Source organism: Larus michahellis, chromosome 21 (genome assembly GCF_964199755.1).
Source record: "Larus michahellis chromosome 21, bLarMic1.1, whole genome shotgun sequence".
Taxonomy (NCBI): domain Eukaryota; kingdom Metazoa; phylum Chordata; class Aves; order Charadriiformes; family Laridae; genus Larus; species Larus michahellis.
In genome coordinates, this window is record NC_133916.1 from 1,820,012 (window position 1) to 1,836,773 (window position 16,762).

At 44.5% G+C, this 16,762-nt stretch overlaps 1 protein-coding gene across 4 annotated transcripts; it reads right to left on the reverse strand.

The window, feature by feature from the left end:
• Positions 1-3,587: 3,587 nt before the first annotated feature.
• Positions 3,588-15,682, reverse strand: LRIF1 (ligand dependent nuclear receptor interacting factor 1). Of its 4 annotated transcripts, none has more exons than XM_074564292.1 (5): positions 15,521-15,656; positions 12,123-12,199; positions 8,322-9,829; positions 6,466-6,744; positions 3,588-5,160 (listed from the first exon to the last, which is right to left on the reverse strand). In XM_074564292.1, exons 3-5 carry the CDS (start codon positions 9,714-9,716, stop codon positions 4,693-4,695), a joined length of 2,142 nt encoding a protein of 713 aa, XP_074420393.1. In that variant the 5' UTR covers positions 9,717-9,829; positions 12,123-12,199; positions 15,521-15,656; the 3' UTR covers positions 3,588-4,692. The 4 variants fall into 4 exon arrangements, with proteins under 4 accessions (XP_074420393.1, XP_074420394.1, XP_074420392.1 ...); XM_074564293.1 differs by having other exon boundaries at positions 8,322-9,837; XM_074564291.1 differs by having other exon boundaries at positions 8,322-9,837; positions 15,358-15,656.
• Positions 15,683-16,762: the final 1,080 nt, after the last annotated feature.

Genomic DNA, 16,762 nt, shown 5'->3' on the forward strand with positions numbered 1-16,762 from the left:
GTTTTAATCAGTATAGTGCTTCTGGGGCATCCATCTGAAAAAGATTACGGTAGAACTAGAAAGTTATGGTGAATGGCAAGAAAAATGGTCAAAAGTTTGAGATAGTTTCTGTTCAGAGGACGCCTACACAGAATTTCCCAGTCTAGGAAAAGAAAGACTGAAGATTAAGATGAAAAAAGTCTACAGAATCCTTTTTTGCTTGGACATGGTGACTTGAGAACCGGTTACACTCACCTCAAAGAGTTAACAGAAAAATATAACAAAGGAAAAAAAACCAAGGGGTATTAAACATAAAGATACCATATCTTTTTCAGAGTTATTGTAGCTGGAAAATGAAAAATACCAGTGAAGTCTCATGTTTGATCATTATTGGGTTTGTACTCTTTTCTAGGCATCCACTATTGGTCTCCATCCTGATTTCCTCCCCCCTGCTGGTCTCTGCTGGAGACACGATGATGGGCTGGATGGATCTTCAACTAATCCAGCACCATCTACTACTGCTTTTACATCTTGTTTTTGAGAGCAGTGCCATCTCCCTTCCCATTTGCCAGAAGCTCTCTTCGGACTGCCCTGGACCTGCTCTGTGCCTCCCACATCCACAGGAGGAGGACGGGTAGGGCTTTGCCAAACTCAGCCGCCCGCTGCCGACGGAGCCATTGGAAATCGGTCACAATTTGTCCGCTCCAATCACACAACCGTAGGAAATTCAGGGTCACCGCCGCGCTGTCCAAAACAGTTCCAAAGCTGAATCTGCACATTCCTGATGACAAGTATCTGCAGATTGACTCATTTTCTAGTATTTCTGCACACCTCCAGCCCCAGCAGCTGACTGCTGGCTTGCCAGGAAGAGACTGGACCTGATGGACTCTAAGGGTGCCCAGCTTCCAGGTGGCCTCTCAGGCTAAACAGCCGGGACAGACCTCTGTCAAGATTCGTGTCCTCGTACATAAATGCCGGTGCCACGGTGGGTTGTCCTCTAGCTGAAAAGTGACACCTTTGCACATGGATAGTTCTGTCCAGATACTCCAAGTCACCAGCTCAGGCTGATGTTGGCAACTGGCCCAGTATTGTCTTTGCCTCCCAATCTGTTCTGCCCAGCACTCACTGCCACCTTTGCTCTTTGGACCCGGAAACTTCTAAAAGTAAATTTCCACTGACTCTTCCTAAATCTTTACGTGAAAGTAATGGTTTTAATTCATTGCCTAAATCCACGGTTTTCACATTGCTAGGTGCTTAACAGAGCAAGCATGGCGTGTAACTGTTCTTCTGTCACAAAGGAATTCTTAACAGATCGGAGGAGCTCAAGGATGAACAGTGCAGAAACCCAGAATCTGTGCTACAGATAGTGTGTCTGGATGAGGAGCAGTTCCAGCAGCCTGCGAGGTCCTTGGCCGTTGGGAGTCCCTTTGCTCCTGCTGTTGGCGCAACTTTCCTACGTCAGCGCACCAAGTGGCTCCTCCTGACTCTCGGCGATCCTTTCAACTTTGCATTGGTGTTGTTCCAAGGGAGACAGATAACGCTCTTCCACAGATGGCTTGGCTTTGTCTTTCTGAGTTGCACCAAGTGTTTTCCATTACTAGCTTGCGAGGAAATTGTCCATTCACTTGTTTCCACCAAATCCTACTGGTCACATTTCTTCAGAACCTTGCAGTGAGGATTCTCCTCTGAATTTTCAGTATCTTATCGTTGTCTCTAGAGAAAACTCAGGCTAACGGACCACTTTGCTAGGGTAAAAGGTTCTGGAAGGAGGTGGTGTGTCGTAGAACGTCAAACCCAGAATCCTCCCAGCGGAAGGAGAGGGTAAGTGAACTCAGCTTCGTTCATTTCTTTGGAGATCGTTGGAAAATAAAGACTTTTGTTAGAAGACAGTTAGGATTGGCAAGTGGCGGCTGTTGGAAGAGTATCGCAACAAATGACTGCAGCAACAGATACAAGACACAAGGCTGCTTCTATCTCCTGACTGCTGTCCCATCATATTGGGTCTGTCTGGGATGGAGTTAATCTTCTTCACGGCAGCCCACGCAGTGCCGTGGTTTGGATTTGTGAGGGGGACAGCGCTGGCAGCACACCAGTGTTTTGGCTGCTGCTGAACAACGCGTGCATGACATCAAGGCTTTCTCTTTTTCTCACTCCGTACCCCTCCCAGCAAGCAGACTGGGCAGGGACAAGAAGTTGGGAACAGACGTAGCCAGCACAGTGGCCCCAAACTGATCTAAGGGCTATTCCACGCCATATGACGTCATGCTCAGCAAATAAAAGCGTAATGAAAGGAGGAGGGTGGAAGGACGTTTATGGTTACAGTATTTGTCTTCCCAAGTAAACATTATGCACGCTGAGACCCAGGAAATGGCTAAACATCTGCCTGCTGATGGGACGCAGTAATTAAATTCCTTGTTTCACTTGGCCTGCACGCCGCTTTTGCTTAACCTGTTAAACTGTCTTCATCTCAGTTCACAGATCTTACCTGCCTTCCATTTGCTCCCCATCCTGCAGGAGAGGGGAGCGAGCGAGCAGCTGGGTGGGCACTTGGCAGTTGGCCCGGGTCAACCCATCACACCCACATACATGGTGCAGGGAACATTCCCACTTTCCACACAAAACAATTGCCTCGTCACTACTGCTTATATTTGACAGGCAGGCTTGGCCAAACTTACGCTTCTTCCGCGCTTTCTGGGACAAGCACCGATGAGATGCAAACGGACATTTTCCACACCGGTACATTGGCGGCTCAAAAAAGCCATCTCCCACAAATTATCCTCTTTGATTTTGACATTTAACAACGAAGCACACGCAACATCTGTGCACAGCTGCTCCATGAGCAACTCGTCCTCGCTGTCAGGCTCCAGGATGCAGGCCACTGGTCCAAGCAGCACCGTCCTTTCCTGAGGTGCTTGGCTGTCTTGCATGTGCTCCTCGCTCTGGGATGCTTGGGCTGCATGATAACATAGGTCACGAGGCCCAATTCATTCACATTTTTCTCTCCGCTGTGCATCAGCCCTTCGTTATGTCTGTTTCCCTATGCTAAACTATGGGATTTCTGCCCCAAAACACTCTCCATACACAGTGAACCCACGGATGCCCATGGTAACATCACCCTTGCTTGCCTGCGCCATCACAGGCACTTGCCTCTTACACGGTAATCTCAATCATTAAAGAGTTTAGTTCCATTATACACCTTCCTTCTTCACCCACCATTGCGTGTGTGCTGTATCACCTTCTCCTACACCTGGTCTACCTCAAGGTCTTCAGAGAAGTGACCATCTTCTTCTTCGCTTGTATAAGGCTGTCCTGCCTCTCTAATCCACTTGAGTTATTCACGCTGTCAAGATGCATATCAATAAGGAACACAGGACTGATACAGTCTACCAGGCTCTCCAAAACAACATCCATTCCCAAAACCCTATAGATAAACCAGGCATCCATATGATAACAGAGAAAAACCTTGCGGATGAAAATTTGATTAAAATACAGAAAATAAGAATAGTATCAAATAGTCTCCCGTGAACAGGAATCAGCGATGGAGTTCTAGAGGGATCACAGATGTTGAATATAACCATAAGTGGACAAGAAAAAAAAACAATGACAAATTATGCTGGCAAAACAGTTATTCATGGCTGTAACAATAATGACTGAAGAACTCCAGAAGAGCCTTACAGGATTCGATGACACGGACAACAGAGGGTAGTGAGAGGCGTCCATACAACACATGACAGAATATGCTGCGAAAATACACTACAAAGAGCTATAAAAATTGCAATGGCAAAGACAGTCTGAGCGCATATTCTCTCCTACAACGCAAAACGAAGGTAGCATCAAATGGAAGTAGCAAGAGGCATATTCAAATAACGACTGAACAAATCAATGGAAAAGATACTCATCAAGAAGTATGAACAATATCACCCCTGGATAAAGAAATAGGCTTTTTTTTTTTGCTTCAACAAGTTAATATTCAACATATTTCTGTTTAAAAAAAAACACCACACCTCCCCTCTCCAAAAATAATCCCACAACCAAACTTCAACATTCCACAGCTGGCAAAGGCCTTATAAAGGCTTACAACAACAACGGTAAGAGACACGTATCTAGAGAACTGTCAGCAGGGGTTTCCACTGCTTCCGTCTTCACATCCGTAAGAGGTTTTGTACAAATATCTGCACTATTACTGCCTAACGTCTAACTCCCAGATCACTTAAGTAGCATTTATTAAACACTGACCATTGACCTTTTATGACAATTCTCAGGAATTCACACACAAAAGAAGTTCTCAGGAATTCACAAAAGTTGTCATGCACTATAAAACATTAGGAAAACAAAAAAAAATACCTACAATTGGGGTTTGCAATTTACATTCTGTTTCTAAGAGATAGGCCACAGAATTCCAAAGCGGGAAAGTTTAGTTGCTAGGACTAATACAGAAACCCCTCAATTCAAAATATAGAGAATACACTAATAAAGATGCCCATCTTCTGCGTTCTTTGATACATACAATGTCCAGAAGCAGAATGTGATGGTCCAAGTCTTTTATTTCTGGTATTTAACAAGAAACCTATTCTTTTCTAAAGACACACAAACTGTAAATCTCATTAAGATCTTCATCTACCAGAAAGATTCACGTTCATTTAAACAAGGAATTTCTTCTTGGAAGTCCCTGAAAGGAAGAGGAACATGGTCCGGATCACCAGCTTCAGTATTTCAGCTTTGCTGCATTTTTCTACGCATCTCTTCAAGCGCTGCTTCTCGTTCTCTTAAGAGCTGTTTAAGTCGTTTTATTTTTTCATCCCGTATTGTTTCATCCAGGTCTGGGGGAGTCCAAGGGAAAACATCATCTCTGAAAGAACCTTCAAGAACTGAAGTACCGTCTTCACAAGATACTAAAACTGGAATATTTGAGTCTGTAATGTTAGTATATTGAGAGTCTGCGTCTTGCTCAGAGTCCCTCTGCACAGACGATGTAACGCAGTCTGTGGAAAGACTTTGCTGCAGTAAGACTGGTGGAGGTGAAGCACTTCTGTTAGGCGCGCTGGAGCTTGAGCTGGTATTTTCTGAACTTGGACTTGTGGTTGATGTGACTGACGTTTTCCTTCTCTTTCCACCATCTGACAGTGGTGAAGATTTTATTTTTCTTTTCTTAGTCAAATCCTCTTCCAGATCCACAATTATCTGTACAGTCAAGACACATACAAAATATACTTTGGTTAAACTGGGCATCGTTCTACATTGTAACATCACAGTTCACTGAGCGCAAATTACAAGCGATTTGTTGCAAGCTTCTTAGAATTACTCTATGGAAGATGATTCTTTTAGCAATTTGAGCAAACATGCTTCCGTGTTCAATATTTTTCTAGCAAAGATTCCCAGTTAACAATTCCAGAACGCGGAATTGCTTCCTTAGTCAAAAGTGCACTTCTGCCTTTCCTGTGCATACCTGTTGCTGCTTAAGTTCTTTAACTGGAGCGTAAGACAAAAACTTTCTATCTAACTTGATGGGAAAATTCGAAAGCGAAGAATTCTTCATGCTTACATTTCCAAAACGCTCCAACATTAGGAATGATGTCCATTACGAGACTGCATTCCTCCCAGCTGCTTTCTTATTTAAATGTTAATATACTCTACGAAGAGCCACCAGTAGATCTGCTCAAAGCCGGGCTCTTAACACAGAATTTATAAAGCCTGAGAAAGACTTTGACTGGGTAGAATCACACAAAAGAAGATTTAGAACATTATGGCTGAAGAGAACTACTTTGGATGGACAAAATCATTTTAACGCATGAAGATGGAAGTCCTTACCTTGAGGGAACCTTTCCAGAAGCCCCCAAGCAAGTTCCTAGCCAATGACAAACGACTAAGCTTATAAAGACATTTGTAAGTCTAGAGATTAGACACGTACACAGGTAAATTTCTTTTAACAAAACCACACATGACTAAGTGGATACCTTTCTTTGGAAGTCAGCCACACCTAGTCATGTACGTGTCTGAAGCGCCTTGACTGGCACTTGACTGATTTCAAACTCAAGGGTAAAGCCTCACAAGAAATTCTTCTTCTATTATTCTGATTATATCCATTCACTACTGGATAAACATAATTGTTTGCAGAAGGCTAAATATAACTCAGGATACAGAGGTGTGGTTTCTGTTCCAATAAAGACTATCCCTTTGACTGTTCAGCCACCACTAGAGGGTCTGGTCTTTTTCAAAGCATTTGTTCTTCAAATTTCCTCCAGTGGAACCCAAAACGAGGATAAAAATTCTTAGATGGTACTCAAGTCGTACTGAAATCACACAACTCTGTTGTGGCACACAAACAAGTTCTAGGAACAATTCTCATGGGCACCATAACAATTACTGACTTGCCCTGATGAATCCAGAGGTGGGAGGGTCCAAACATGCAGCTCTGTATTGGCCATACACACGCTGCTTCTGAATGTGCTGTAGTACACTTTTTAGCACTGAAAAATGTCAAGATACCTTTTCCTCTTCAACACATTCCTGATGTTGATCCGTTATTTTCACATCTAACGATGATGAACTCCAAGAATAATTTGCCCTTGTCAACCTGTTACTGGAACGAACCCTTTCTTCTGGTTTCTCATAGGAGCTCCTTAATGGTATTTTCTTAAGGTATACTCTCTCCTCCTTAGTGAGACCAAATTTTTTCCTTATTTTCAAGTACTCTTTCCAATGTGGCTTCTCTTGGTGTTTGATTTGAATAACCTTTCCCGGTGAATCCATCTTTTCATATTGGATCTGAAATATAGAAACAGTGAGAGAGCCATGAATCACACTCACTCTGTCCCTCCCCACACATATAAACTAAAAATTAGTTACTAGAAAGACAGTTGAACATTCGTTTTGTCTGCCATTCTGCAAGAGTTACATTTAAGACCTTAACTGGTAAGCCAATTTTGAGAAATTATATACATATTATCATAGGTCTAACACTCTCGTTAGTTATTTAATACCCCAAGTACATCGTGGAACATCCAGAAAATGCACAGTCCGACTACTAAACCACAGAAGAAAAAGAAGCAACAAGGGAATCACCCGCTCTAAAGCTTCACAATAACAAAGGAATATGACTGAAGATCAGACAGTGTCTTGACAGTGTCACTTTCGGACTGTTGAATGCATTTCATATTTGCATTGTGGTTGATAACAGTAACAAAGCACTATCAGTCACCTCTCGTCTCTAACGTCACTGTAACCTGAGCTGTTTCTGATCTTCAAGTCCAATGTCACATCACTACGTCTGGCAAACCATGGCCTTGCAAATGTATGGACTAAAAGCGGCAAACATTTGATACGCTATTTTTCACAGAGGTTAAAGCAAATGAGAACGCTAACACCTGGCATCACACAGCACTGAAGGAAAAAAAAAAAAAAAGGTCTATTTTAACCATTTTTCAGGTGAGGAATAATGAAAAAAGAGGCCCTACAGTCTGCTGCAATGATTAAACGTCTAAAATTTGCACAAATATGTTTAGCTGGCATTTCTTTTCTGTCAACACAAGCAAGTATAAACTAGCTTCAGAATGATTTTTTTTATCTGGAGGCAAATTCATTCTGGCCTGTTGAGCAACTGAAAACTTGACCTACAATCCTTCACAGATAGAGTTTGTGACATTTGAGGTCAAGGACTTTTTATGTATTTTCAACACTACAACCTTAAAAGAACCTGCAGGTCCAGCATGAACGGGGAAAGCCATTAAAGATCTCAGGATTTTCTTCTGCCTGACATGAAACCATGAGTCCAAGGAGGTGGATCCCTCCCCATCACAGCATGCAAGGTCAGAAACACAGCTCCTGCCTTTGCCTGGCTGAGCTAGCGGAGACTGGAGCTGACTCAGGGCAACACCAGGGTTCGTCTCCGGATGCCAAACCCTGCTCTTCCACCTTGTCTTCCTCTTGGGTAGCTACAAACTTCTCCACCTCACATCACACATACAACACAGTCAAGGGCTGTGCCATGAGAACATGGCATCGACACTAGAGAGCAGACAGCTCCCAGAGCTCAAACAACGAACAACCTACCTATCGTTTCAGTTGTTACCTACAATTTATCTTCTGAGGAACTAAAAAGACATCTTTTCCCTGCCCTTTTCTTTTCTTTATGCGTTTTCTGACTTGCGTAGTGCGATCTTATTGGGGGGAAAAAAAAAATCATTTATTGAACAGAACCGCCCTTTAGACCAGCATTTCCAGTGACAGGATGCCCGGTTACAAAAATCTGTGAACTTATTAATAGCCATTTCATTCGAATAGAACCAGGACCATATAACAATTTAGCAGAGACTGAGATAGGGATGTTTATTGGAGAGAGTTACCTTTCGACAGTCTTCACTGAAAGCACACTCTTGCTTAGACTGAGGTAAAACAGCACTTGCTGCTTTGGGGGAATGAATCTTTTCTTTGCCATTTTGGCACACATTTTCCTGTGCCCCTACTGCTGTAACAGGGGTCACTCCGCTTGAAATGCTCTCGGTGACGGGCAAACTCTTTCTCTGGTTTACAGTGGAATTCTGCTGATTAGCATTTGGTGTCACCAGAGCTGCAGGTGCAGATTTTAAGTCATTTCTTAAGCCAGTTGGTGAAGAAGTTTTTGCGTTTGTACATGTTTTTGGATCTTTCTGAGACAGCACCATTCCTTTGCTTTTTGACAGTACCAGATTCACTACTTTATTGGTTATTTTATTGACCGCGGTAGAATCAATTAGCTTGGATGTCTCCTTTTTAAGTGAAGCGTCAGAAGAAGAAGATGCTTGTTTGTCAGCTTGGGCTGTCAGAACATCAGAGCCTCTTTTCGTCAACAAATAGACTTTCCCATTGTACATGACCAGAGCATTATCTTTAAAAGGTGTGATTTTTGTTTGGCTTCCACCAGGACCACTAGAACAGAGCGGTAAAATATTTGCGGAGTTAACTTCTACATTCTTCATGTCTGAGAAAGTTTTCAAGATCTTGGAGGCCACGTTATTTGATGACTTTACAGGAATAATGCAAGGTGCTGATGACTGTGGACTTTCTTGCACAATCCATTTCATTGGACTTCGCTGCTGCTGCTGACCGTCAGATGTTGGTGTCTCAGGAGAAGAACTATTTCCCTTTTGTGTAGCTGTCATTATTAATGTTTTTGAAACTTCTGTGGCAGGCTTTGGGCAAATGGGTTGCAAACACTTGGGAAGTACTGTTTTCACTGTGTTCACTGGTGACACGTAAATAACAGTTGGCATTTTCGTACTGTCAGCTCCTGCGGACACATTTGTTGCTGCAGTCGTAAGTATTTTTTGCTGTATTGCAGGTGGTAAAAAAGAAGCTGGGACAGATTTCACTTCCGCATCAGCTGGTATCTGGAGGTGGTGGTCAGAGGGCAGCATAGGAGACTTCATAGCGACTGGAAGACTTGTTGTGTTTACCAACATGTATGCAGTGTTACTCTGGTTAGATGAACTCGTTACAGCAACGTTCTGCAAAGACAGTCTATCAACTGAAACACAACTGCCCTGGACGTTAGCAGCTGATTTGGGAATTGAGCCTTCTTTTTCAGACCCTGCCCTAACGCTTTCCTGTTTGTCTAATGTCCTTGTAAGAATAATCTTTCCAGAATTAGGAGACTGAAAAACAGGTATCTTAACAGATGAAGGTGCAGTAGTATTGGCAAGCTGTGTCTTAAAAGTAAGATGGACTGGACTAGGAATATTCGCCTTAGAATTATTTGGCATGGCTGAAGACTGAACTACTGGCACAAAGCTTCCAGAAGATTTAGAAATTGGAAGTAATTTCAGAAGGTTTTTTCCATCTGGTCCCGTCGTCTGAACTACGCGGTACACACAGCCTGCAATGCTTAACAAAACAAAGAAAAGAGAAAAGAAAAAGAAAAACGAAAGATAGCATAAGTGAACACAGCATAGATATTTTAATTAATGTGCATCAGTGAATTGTATACCCAGCACTGCTACACCTTAGAAGCAGATTAACTACTGAAAAATGCCAGATCTAATCTTCAGGAACTTCCCTGGCAAAAATCACACTGATCTACTTAGTGCACGTTGTGGGTTTGCGTTTCAGAATACCACAGACTATCTGAAAATAATGCCCAACTTTTACATCACAGAGTTGCAAGAAATGGCATCCTTTTCAGATAAAAATAAGCTAAAAGACCCTAGAAAACACCTTACATTATCCTCCTCTTCTACTCGCAGGCCCTCTCATTCTGAAAAAGAAAAGCGTCACCTCCAGGTTTCACAGAGAAGCATGTTTTTTGCTTTCCCATCTCCCTGTTACTGTTAATAACCCTACTTAGTGCTACAAAGTAAGAATCTCAAGAAAGCTTCAGGGAAGTGCAGGTAGATTAGTTGCGTGGCAAGATGGAAGCAGAAATTACTTCAGACACATGCGCACAAAAAAGAAATTAAGATGCAGAATACATTTACTTTGTGGAAGAGGATGCAGGGTGACCACCTCTCATGCCTACATCTCACATGCCCGCTCAGTCTTTAGGTAGATATAGACTACAAAGGTGGCCATCTTCAAAGAGATGGAAAAAAAGAACAACCTCAAATGCTATAAAGGTACGTACATTTATGAGAACAGAAGTCTAATTCTAGTAAGGAGAAGACTTCAAAAACAAGGAGGAATACATGGAAACAGCACCAGTGAAATCTGAAGAGTAAATACAGATTTTTTGCAGATGAAGACAGGAACTCAAAGCAGCAAACAAACAGACAGAACCTGGTCAGACCAAAAGTTAGTTGCGACTGCTTCAAATGCCAAGATTTTTCAAGTCCATTGCAAGACAGAGAATCTTTCCCTCTTCAAGAGTTTGCCCAAATGGAGGCATCTTCCCCAAAGAACTCTTGGACTCTCAGAAGAACAATCTAATGCCCCAAGCACCGCAGAAGCAACATGGCATGTCGAGACACATATGATCCAAACAGAGTTTCCCTCACTAGTAAAGAAGAGACCACGTGAACGGAAAGTAGGTTTCATGGTCACGACATCAGATCCAGAGTGATTAAAAGGCAAAGCTGCCAACTGCACTTTCAGTCACCAAGAGCATTCTAGCTTTGTCCCATTGGCTTTCTACATCAATAAATGCATTGAGAACACGGACGTGAGAGTATTTCCCAGTCCAGATGACATCAGTACTGTGTTCTGTTTATTGTCAAGTAGTTTTGAAACACTGGCATTTTTTTCTGGCTCAGTGAGTTACAGTTTGGGCTTCCAACTCAGGCTTGGAACAGAGTGGCTAGGAGATATCATTCATGCGTTCCACCGTTGTATCTGCTCAAGAAGTCAGTCAAGACATTGCCTTTTCCCATCAAGTGAGAAGTCACAAGGATGCTCTTCACTCCCAGAGCTGGACAGTTCCTGAGTCTGAGGGGTCACGTTCCCCTTGGTGGTCAACATAAATGACCATGTCGGCTGTCTAAAACGTAAGGGCTTTAGACACACAGAACTTCCCTCACTGTAATCTTAGAATTAACTCCTACATCCCATATTTTGGTACAATGCCTCATTTCTAGGCATACCATGCGAAAAAGCAGACATTTACAGGATTTATCAGTGCAGTGGGCAGGAAATTCTGCAACACTTTTGTTTTAAAAATAACGTACTGAAAATTAAAACATGAGCAATATACCATGTGGTTCCTAGTGGAAGCTGCCATCAGAGGTTTTAGCAGTAAAATGGAGCTGGATGTTTTGGAATCAGAAATTATACTTGAGAAGGACTAGCACTGAAGTGTAATGATCTTACGGAAATATTTTTGCTTAAACAAAGAGCAACTAGAAATATTTGTATGTTTGAACTTAATTAAAGCAGAAAAGACTCGCTTTTGGAGCCCCTTTGAACCTCCCAACGCTACTGATAACGCAGAATGAGGAAGAGCAGCACAGAACTCCTGGACAGCCCCTGAATCTGTGCTGGGCTTTGAATCTCCCAATGCGTCTTTAATCATCCCATGATCTACGGTCTCCACTTCTATTCTATACAGTCTCAACTTTTATTCTCTTCTATAGATAATAACTAATATTCTGAAGGCAAATTCAGAAGGAAGTTTTCAGCAAGTTCCACAGACACGGAACTGCTGAACCACTACAGCTTTTACAGAGCAAACGGGCACTTACCTCTGCTCAAACTAACTAGCACTGCAAATAGGCATCAAAGGGCAGAAGAAACCTCCAAAGAGGCAACGCTCCTCCACCTGTCAAAGCAAGGGGATACTGCTAACTTTTGGGCAAGAGGAGGGGGAGCAGATCAGAGAGAGAGGAAGCAAGAAAAACCGAGGGAAAGAGAGAGATCAGAGAGAAGATGCATTTGCATGAATATTTTCTTCAGCAGCAACAGTGGTTTCCGGTGCTCACCTCCACTCTTCTCGTTTCCACTTTGAGTCACTGTTCACCACCCTTACGATGGGCTTAAAAAAAAATGGTTTTGACACTGTGCTACAAACAGGATCGTTTAAGTAGGCTGAGGAAGAATCCTCCTTTAAAAAAAAATCCATTTTGTCTGAACTCCAGGTCGTTCTGCTTCTCATGATTGCAGAAGACAACCACAGCTTTTTATCTTCACGCTCCACGCAAAAAGAGCAAGAAACTCCAAAATTACAGTTTTCTGGAAAATAACATTCTTTTACTTGATACAAGTAGCAGGTACTTACAGGATTGCAGAATTACAAAAAGGTAAAAGATAGACAAGAAAGAAGGAAAGGAAATGTCCAGACAAGATATTGAGAAGTTGTATTCATAGATATTTACCCAAACGTCGATGAAAGAGGAAGGAAAGATGTCATTGTCAAAGTTTTTAGACGTTTTTCCTATTTCAGATATAAGTTGAAAATGCTTCACCATATATATCTCACATCACTAAAGATTCTTCCAGGTGATATAAAGAAATAACCAGGACTGACATTTCATGTTACCAAAATAAAACTAAGCATTTTCCGCTTTTTCATACATTATTGAGTGATGAAGAGGAGAGCTAGAGGCTATTTTAATTCACTCTGCAGCCCATTATTTCTTTAAAGAATATGTTTTAAGAATTCCTTACGCAGAGTGATACCATCCGTATCCCCCTTTAAAAGGGTCAGATTAATTTAGTTTAAGAACAGATTAATTTCTTTTCCTAAAAGAAATAGTAATAGGAATTCTGTAAATCATGCCAAGTTGTACTTGGGGATTTTTCCCATAATTACTGCAGTAGAGTTTTCTTTCTCTTCTTCATCCTCCTTCACTTCCCTACCCCACAAATATAAACCTCCTCAAATCTCATATATTAACACTTAGAAACAATTCTTCTGTTATGATACTTTAGCGTGGCCCAAGGCCTGACTATAAGGGAGACCCGTGAACACAACTTGAGGACAATAAGCTCATGGGGAAAAAAAAAAAAAAGTAAAAAAAGTGGTGGATTGGTAGAAATCTTGCCTAATGTCAGCATAGAAACTACCAAATTCAGGCAGTCAGCTTTCTTTAAAAAACAATAAAATTCTGTGACATTCACAGAGGGAACTGTCAACTAGATGACATTTTTCTTCACCAAAAAAGGTCATTATTTCTGCAGGTAATTAGTCTGCATGGCAATATTGAAAGCTTCACAGTCAACAGTGGAAATGGCATTAAGCAAGCTATGAAAGCAGATCTAACAGAAACAGGAAAAATATTTGTTTGTTTATTTATTTATTTATATCTATCAAGCTGGAGAAATAAAAAGAATACCCTACATTTCCCTCAGCTGAAGCCGAATTCCTGTTCTCTTCACTTATATAATCAGGCACGGCAATGTTATTGTCTAAGGTTCTCATCCCCTATTGGTTATTACTCTTACTAAGCAGCAACGCCAAATAACAAGATACCGAGTATTTAAAAATTCATCTTTTGTCCCTAATTTTTGCATTAACAAACTTATCCACAGAATACTTTCAGTAAATAAAACCATTCGCCAAACCCATGGCAACCATCAGGGCATCCCAACACATTATTGCAACAGAAATCGTGATCATGCCATCTAAAAAATGTATCAGCGGAGATAAAAAAAGGCAGAAAGACTTGCTCAAACTTCAATTATACTTCAAAGATGTCAGGAGAAACATTCTTTTTCGGCAGACGCAAGCTATATTGCGTTTTAGTCTGTCTTTACTCCCAGCTATTACTTTAGAGATGACTTTCATCTTCTATGAATATGAATAAATCAAACAGGGACTACAAGCCACTACAAACTTCAGAGAACCGACTTCATTTATTTTAATGGATTAAGTTGAATCCAGAAAGCGGCAAAATAACATTTATTATAAATTGGAAGCATGCGCCTAAGGACAAAGCAAAATTAATTGACTGTAGTCTACGTTTATTTTATGTAGCCGTATCCCATCCATGCATTAGCTAAATATTGCAACAGAATATTCTTCGTTGTTATTACTTGAAGGAAATCTGGAAATTTATGTGCAGTTTGCATACAAAGCTAGTAATCCTGTCCAGAACTTAGGTCCAAGCCATTCCTAATGGCTTCGGGTTTTATCATAATCCCAAAAGCTTTCAACAATGGCAGAAAAAACAATTTCTGTTTGACAATAATTTTCTATGGAAAACACTTTCAATATTCCATTACAGAATATTCTTTGGAGTACAGATAATTATTCTAGGATACGCTAGCTGCTGGGAAATGGTCCCCGGGCTTTATTAAAAACCACAGGTCTAGCAATCAATGACCTCGTTCAGTCACAAAACCGTTGGCAGAATTGCAGAGAAGCTCAACAGCACCAAAGCTACATCCCGCAGCCATCAGCGAACTCCCGAGAGACGAGCAAAATGCATCCGGAGCCGAACCACAACTGCAGCAGCTGGCCCCTGCTGGGCTCTGGCCAGTTTAACGCAGGAATGTAAACACGGAGCCTTGGGCAGTCTAGAAATTTGCCTTGGTGGGATCAGCGCTGGCACCGCCTGGCTCACACCGGGTTTGCTGTTGTGTTTGGATTAACAGGTTGGTGTAAAGCCATTCTACCACTGTAAAAAGTTGGGTCCCTGTATTTTAGAACGATGGAACGGTCTAAGTCGGAAGGGACCTTTAAGATCACGGCGTCCAAACAATCCAGCCCCACATCTTTCTTCCTTCTCCCCATTTCCTGGCGCCACCCGAACGGCGCCGTGACGAAACCACAACCCCCAGACGGTGAAGGAACGAGCGCCGTCGAGCCTGGCGAGCGCGTGGCGTGCCGGGGCGGAGGTGTGAAGGGCGGGAGGCGGAGGAACCGCGGCCCGCCCTCCGCCCGCTCCCCCCCACCCAACGCCCCCAACACCGGCGCCACCCCCGCCCCGGATGGCGGCCGCCGCCTCGCACCCCGCCGGGCGGGCGGCGGGACCGTACCTGGCGGGTCTCTCCCGGCTGGGCTGCCGAGCTGCCCCGGAGAACAGCAGTGCCGGGGCTGCGGAGGGCGCTGCTCGCCTACCTCGGCCCGAGGCCGGGAGGGGGCGAGCGCCGGGCCGGCCCTCGCCGCTCCGCACCGCGCCGCCCGCCGCCCGGTACTCACAACTGCGTGGCGCTGCCCGGCCGCTCCTCTCGGCTCTGCGGGGCCCCCAGCGGGCGGATGGACATGGCGCGGCGCCGGCGGCGGTGGGAGAGGCCGGGCTGCCCCGCACCGGCGGCAGAGAACGGCCGCTGCGGGCGGGGCGGGGCGGGGCGCGGCGCTCGTCACTTCCGGCCGCCCCACCTCTCCGCCCTGCCGCCCAGCCAATCGGCGGCCACTTCCGCCCCGCCTACTTCCGGCGGAGGGAGGAAGTGGAGCGGGGCGCCGCCGGGCGGCCGCGAACGGCGAAACGAGGAGCGGCGGCCCTTCCGGCCGGCGCCGGAAGTAGTTGGGGCGGTGAGGGAGTACTTCCGGCTCGGGGGATTTTTGGGCTGGAAATGGTCGGTTTGGTCACCAGCGGTGGCACCGAGGGGAGAAGGCGGCAGCCCCGGGCCCGCCCTCCCCCCACCGTCACCCTGGGCATGGGCGGGGCTGAGCCGACAGGCCCGGGGGCAGCCCCGGGGCCCGGCCCTGGCAGGAGGCGACGCTGTGCCAGGCGCTTCCCTCAGAGACCCCGTCCTCGTCCCCACAGAGACCCCGTCCCCACACAGACCCCAGCCACCACTCCTCACTCCTTTGGCCAAGGCGCTCCTCAGCCCCGGCAGCCAGCGCTGGATTTCACCCCGTGGGACTCGTCCTCAACCCGTGTCACCTTCCTGGGCGTCCTGCGCTGCAGATGTTCACCGTCCGGATCGCTGTCCTCGCTCTGCTCACCAAAACCAGCAGTGAGACCACTGCCGCTCTCTGCTGTCGAGTCACACCATGACACAATACCAGAATGGCTGAGGGGGGAAGGGACCTCTGGAGGTCATCTGCTCCAACCCCCTGCTCAGCCACGGCCGCCTAGAGCCTTTGGCCAGTTGTTTTTTTAAATATCTGGAAAAACGGAGATGTCTCAACCTCCCTGGGCAACTTGTGCCAGCGCTCTGTCATCCTTACAGTGAAAAACCGTTTCTTAACGTTCAGAGGGAACCTCCTTTGTTTCAGCCTGTGCCCGTTGCCGCTGGGCACCACTGACGAGAGTCTGTCCCCTTTGCACCCTCCCTCCAGGTATTTACATAAATTAATAAGATTCCCCTGGGCTTTCTCTTCTCCAGGCGAAGCAATCCCAGCTCTCTCAGTCATTCCTCGTGTGAGAGATTCTCCAGTCCAGTCCCTTCATCATCTTCATGGCTTTTTGTTGGGCTGTCTCCAGTGTGTCTCTCT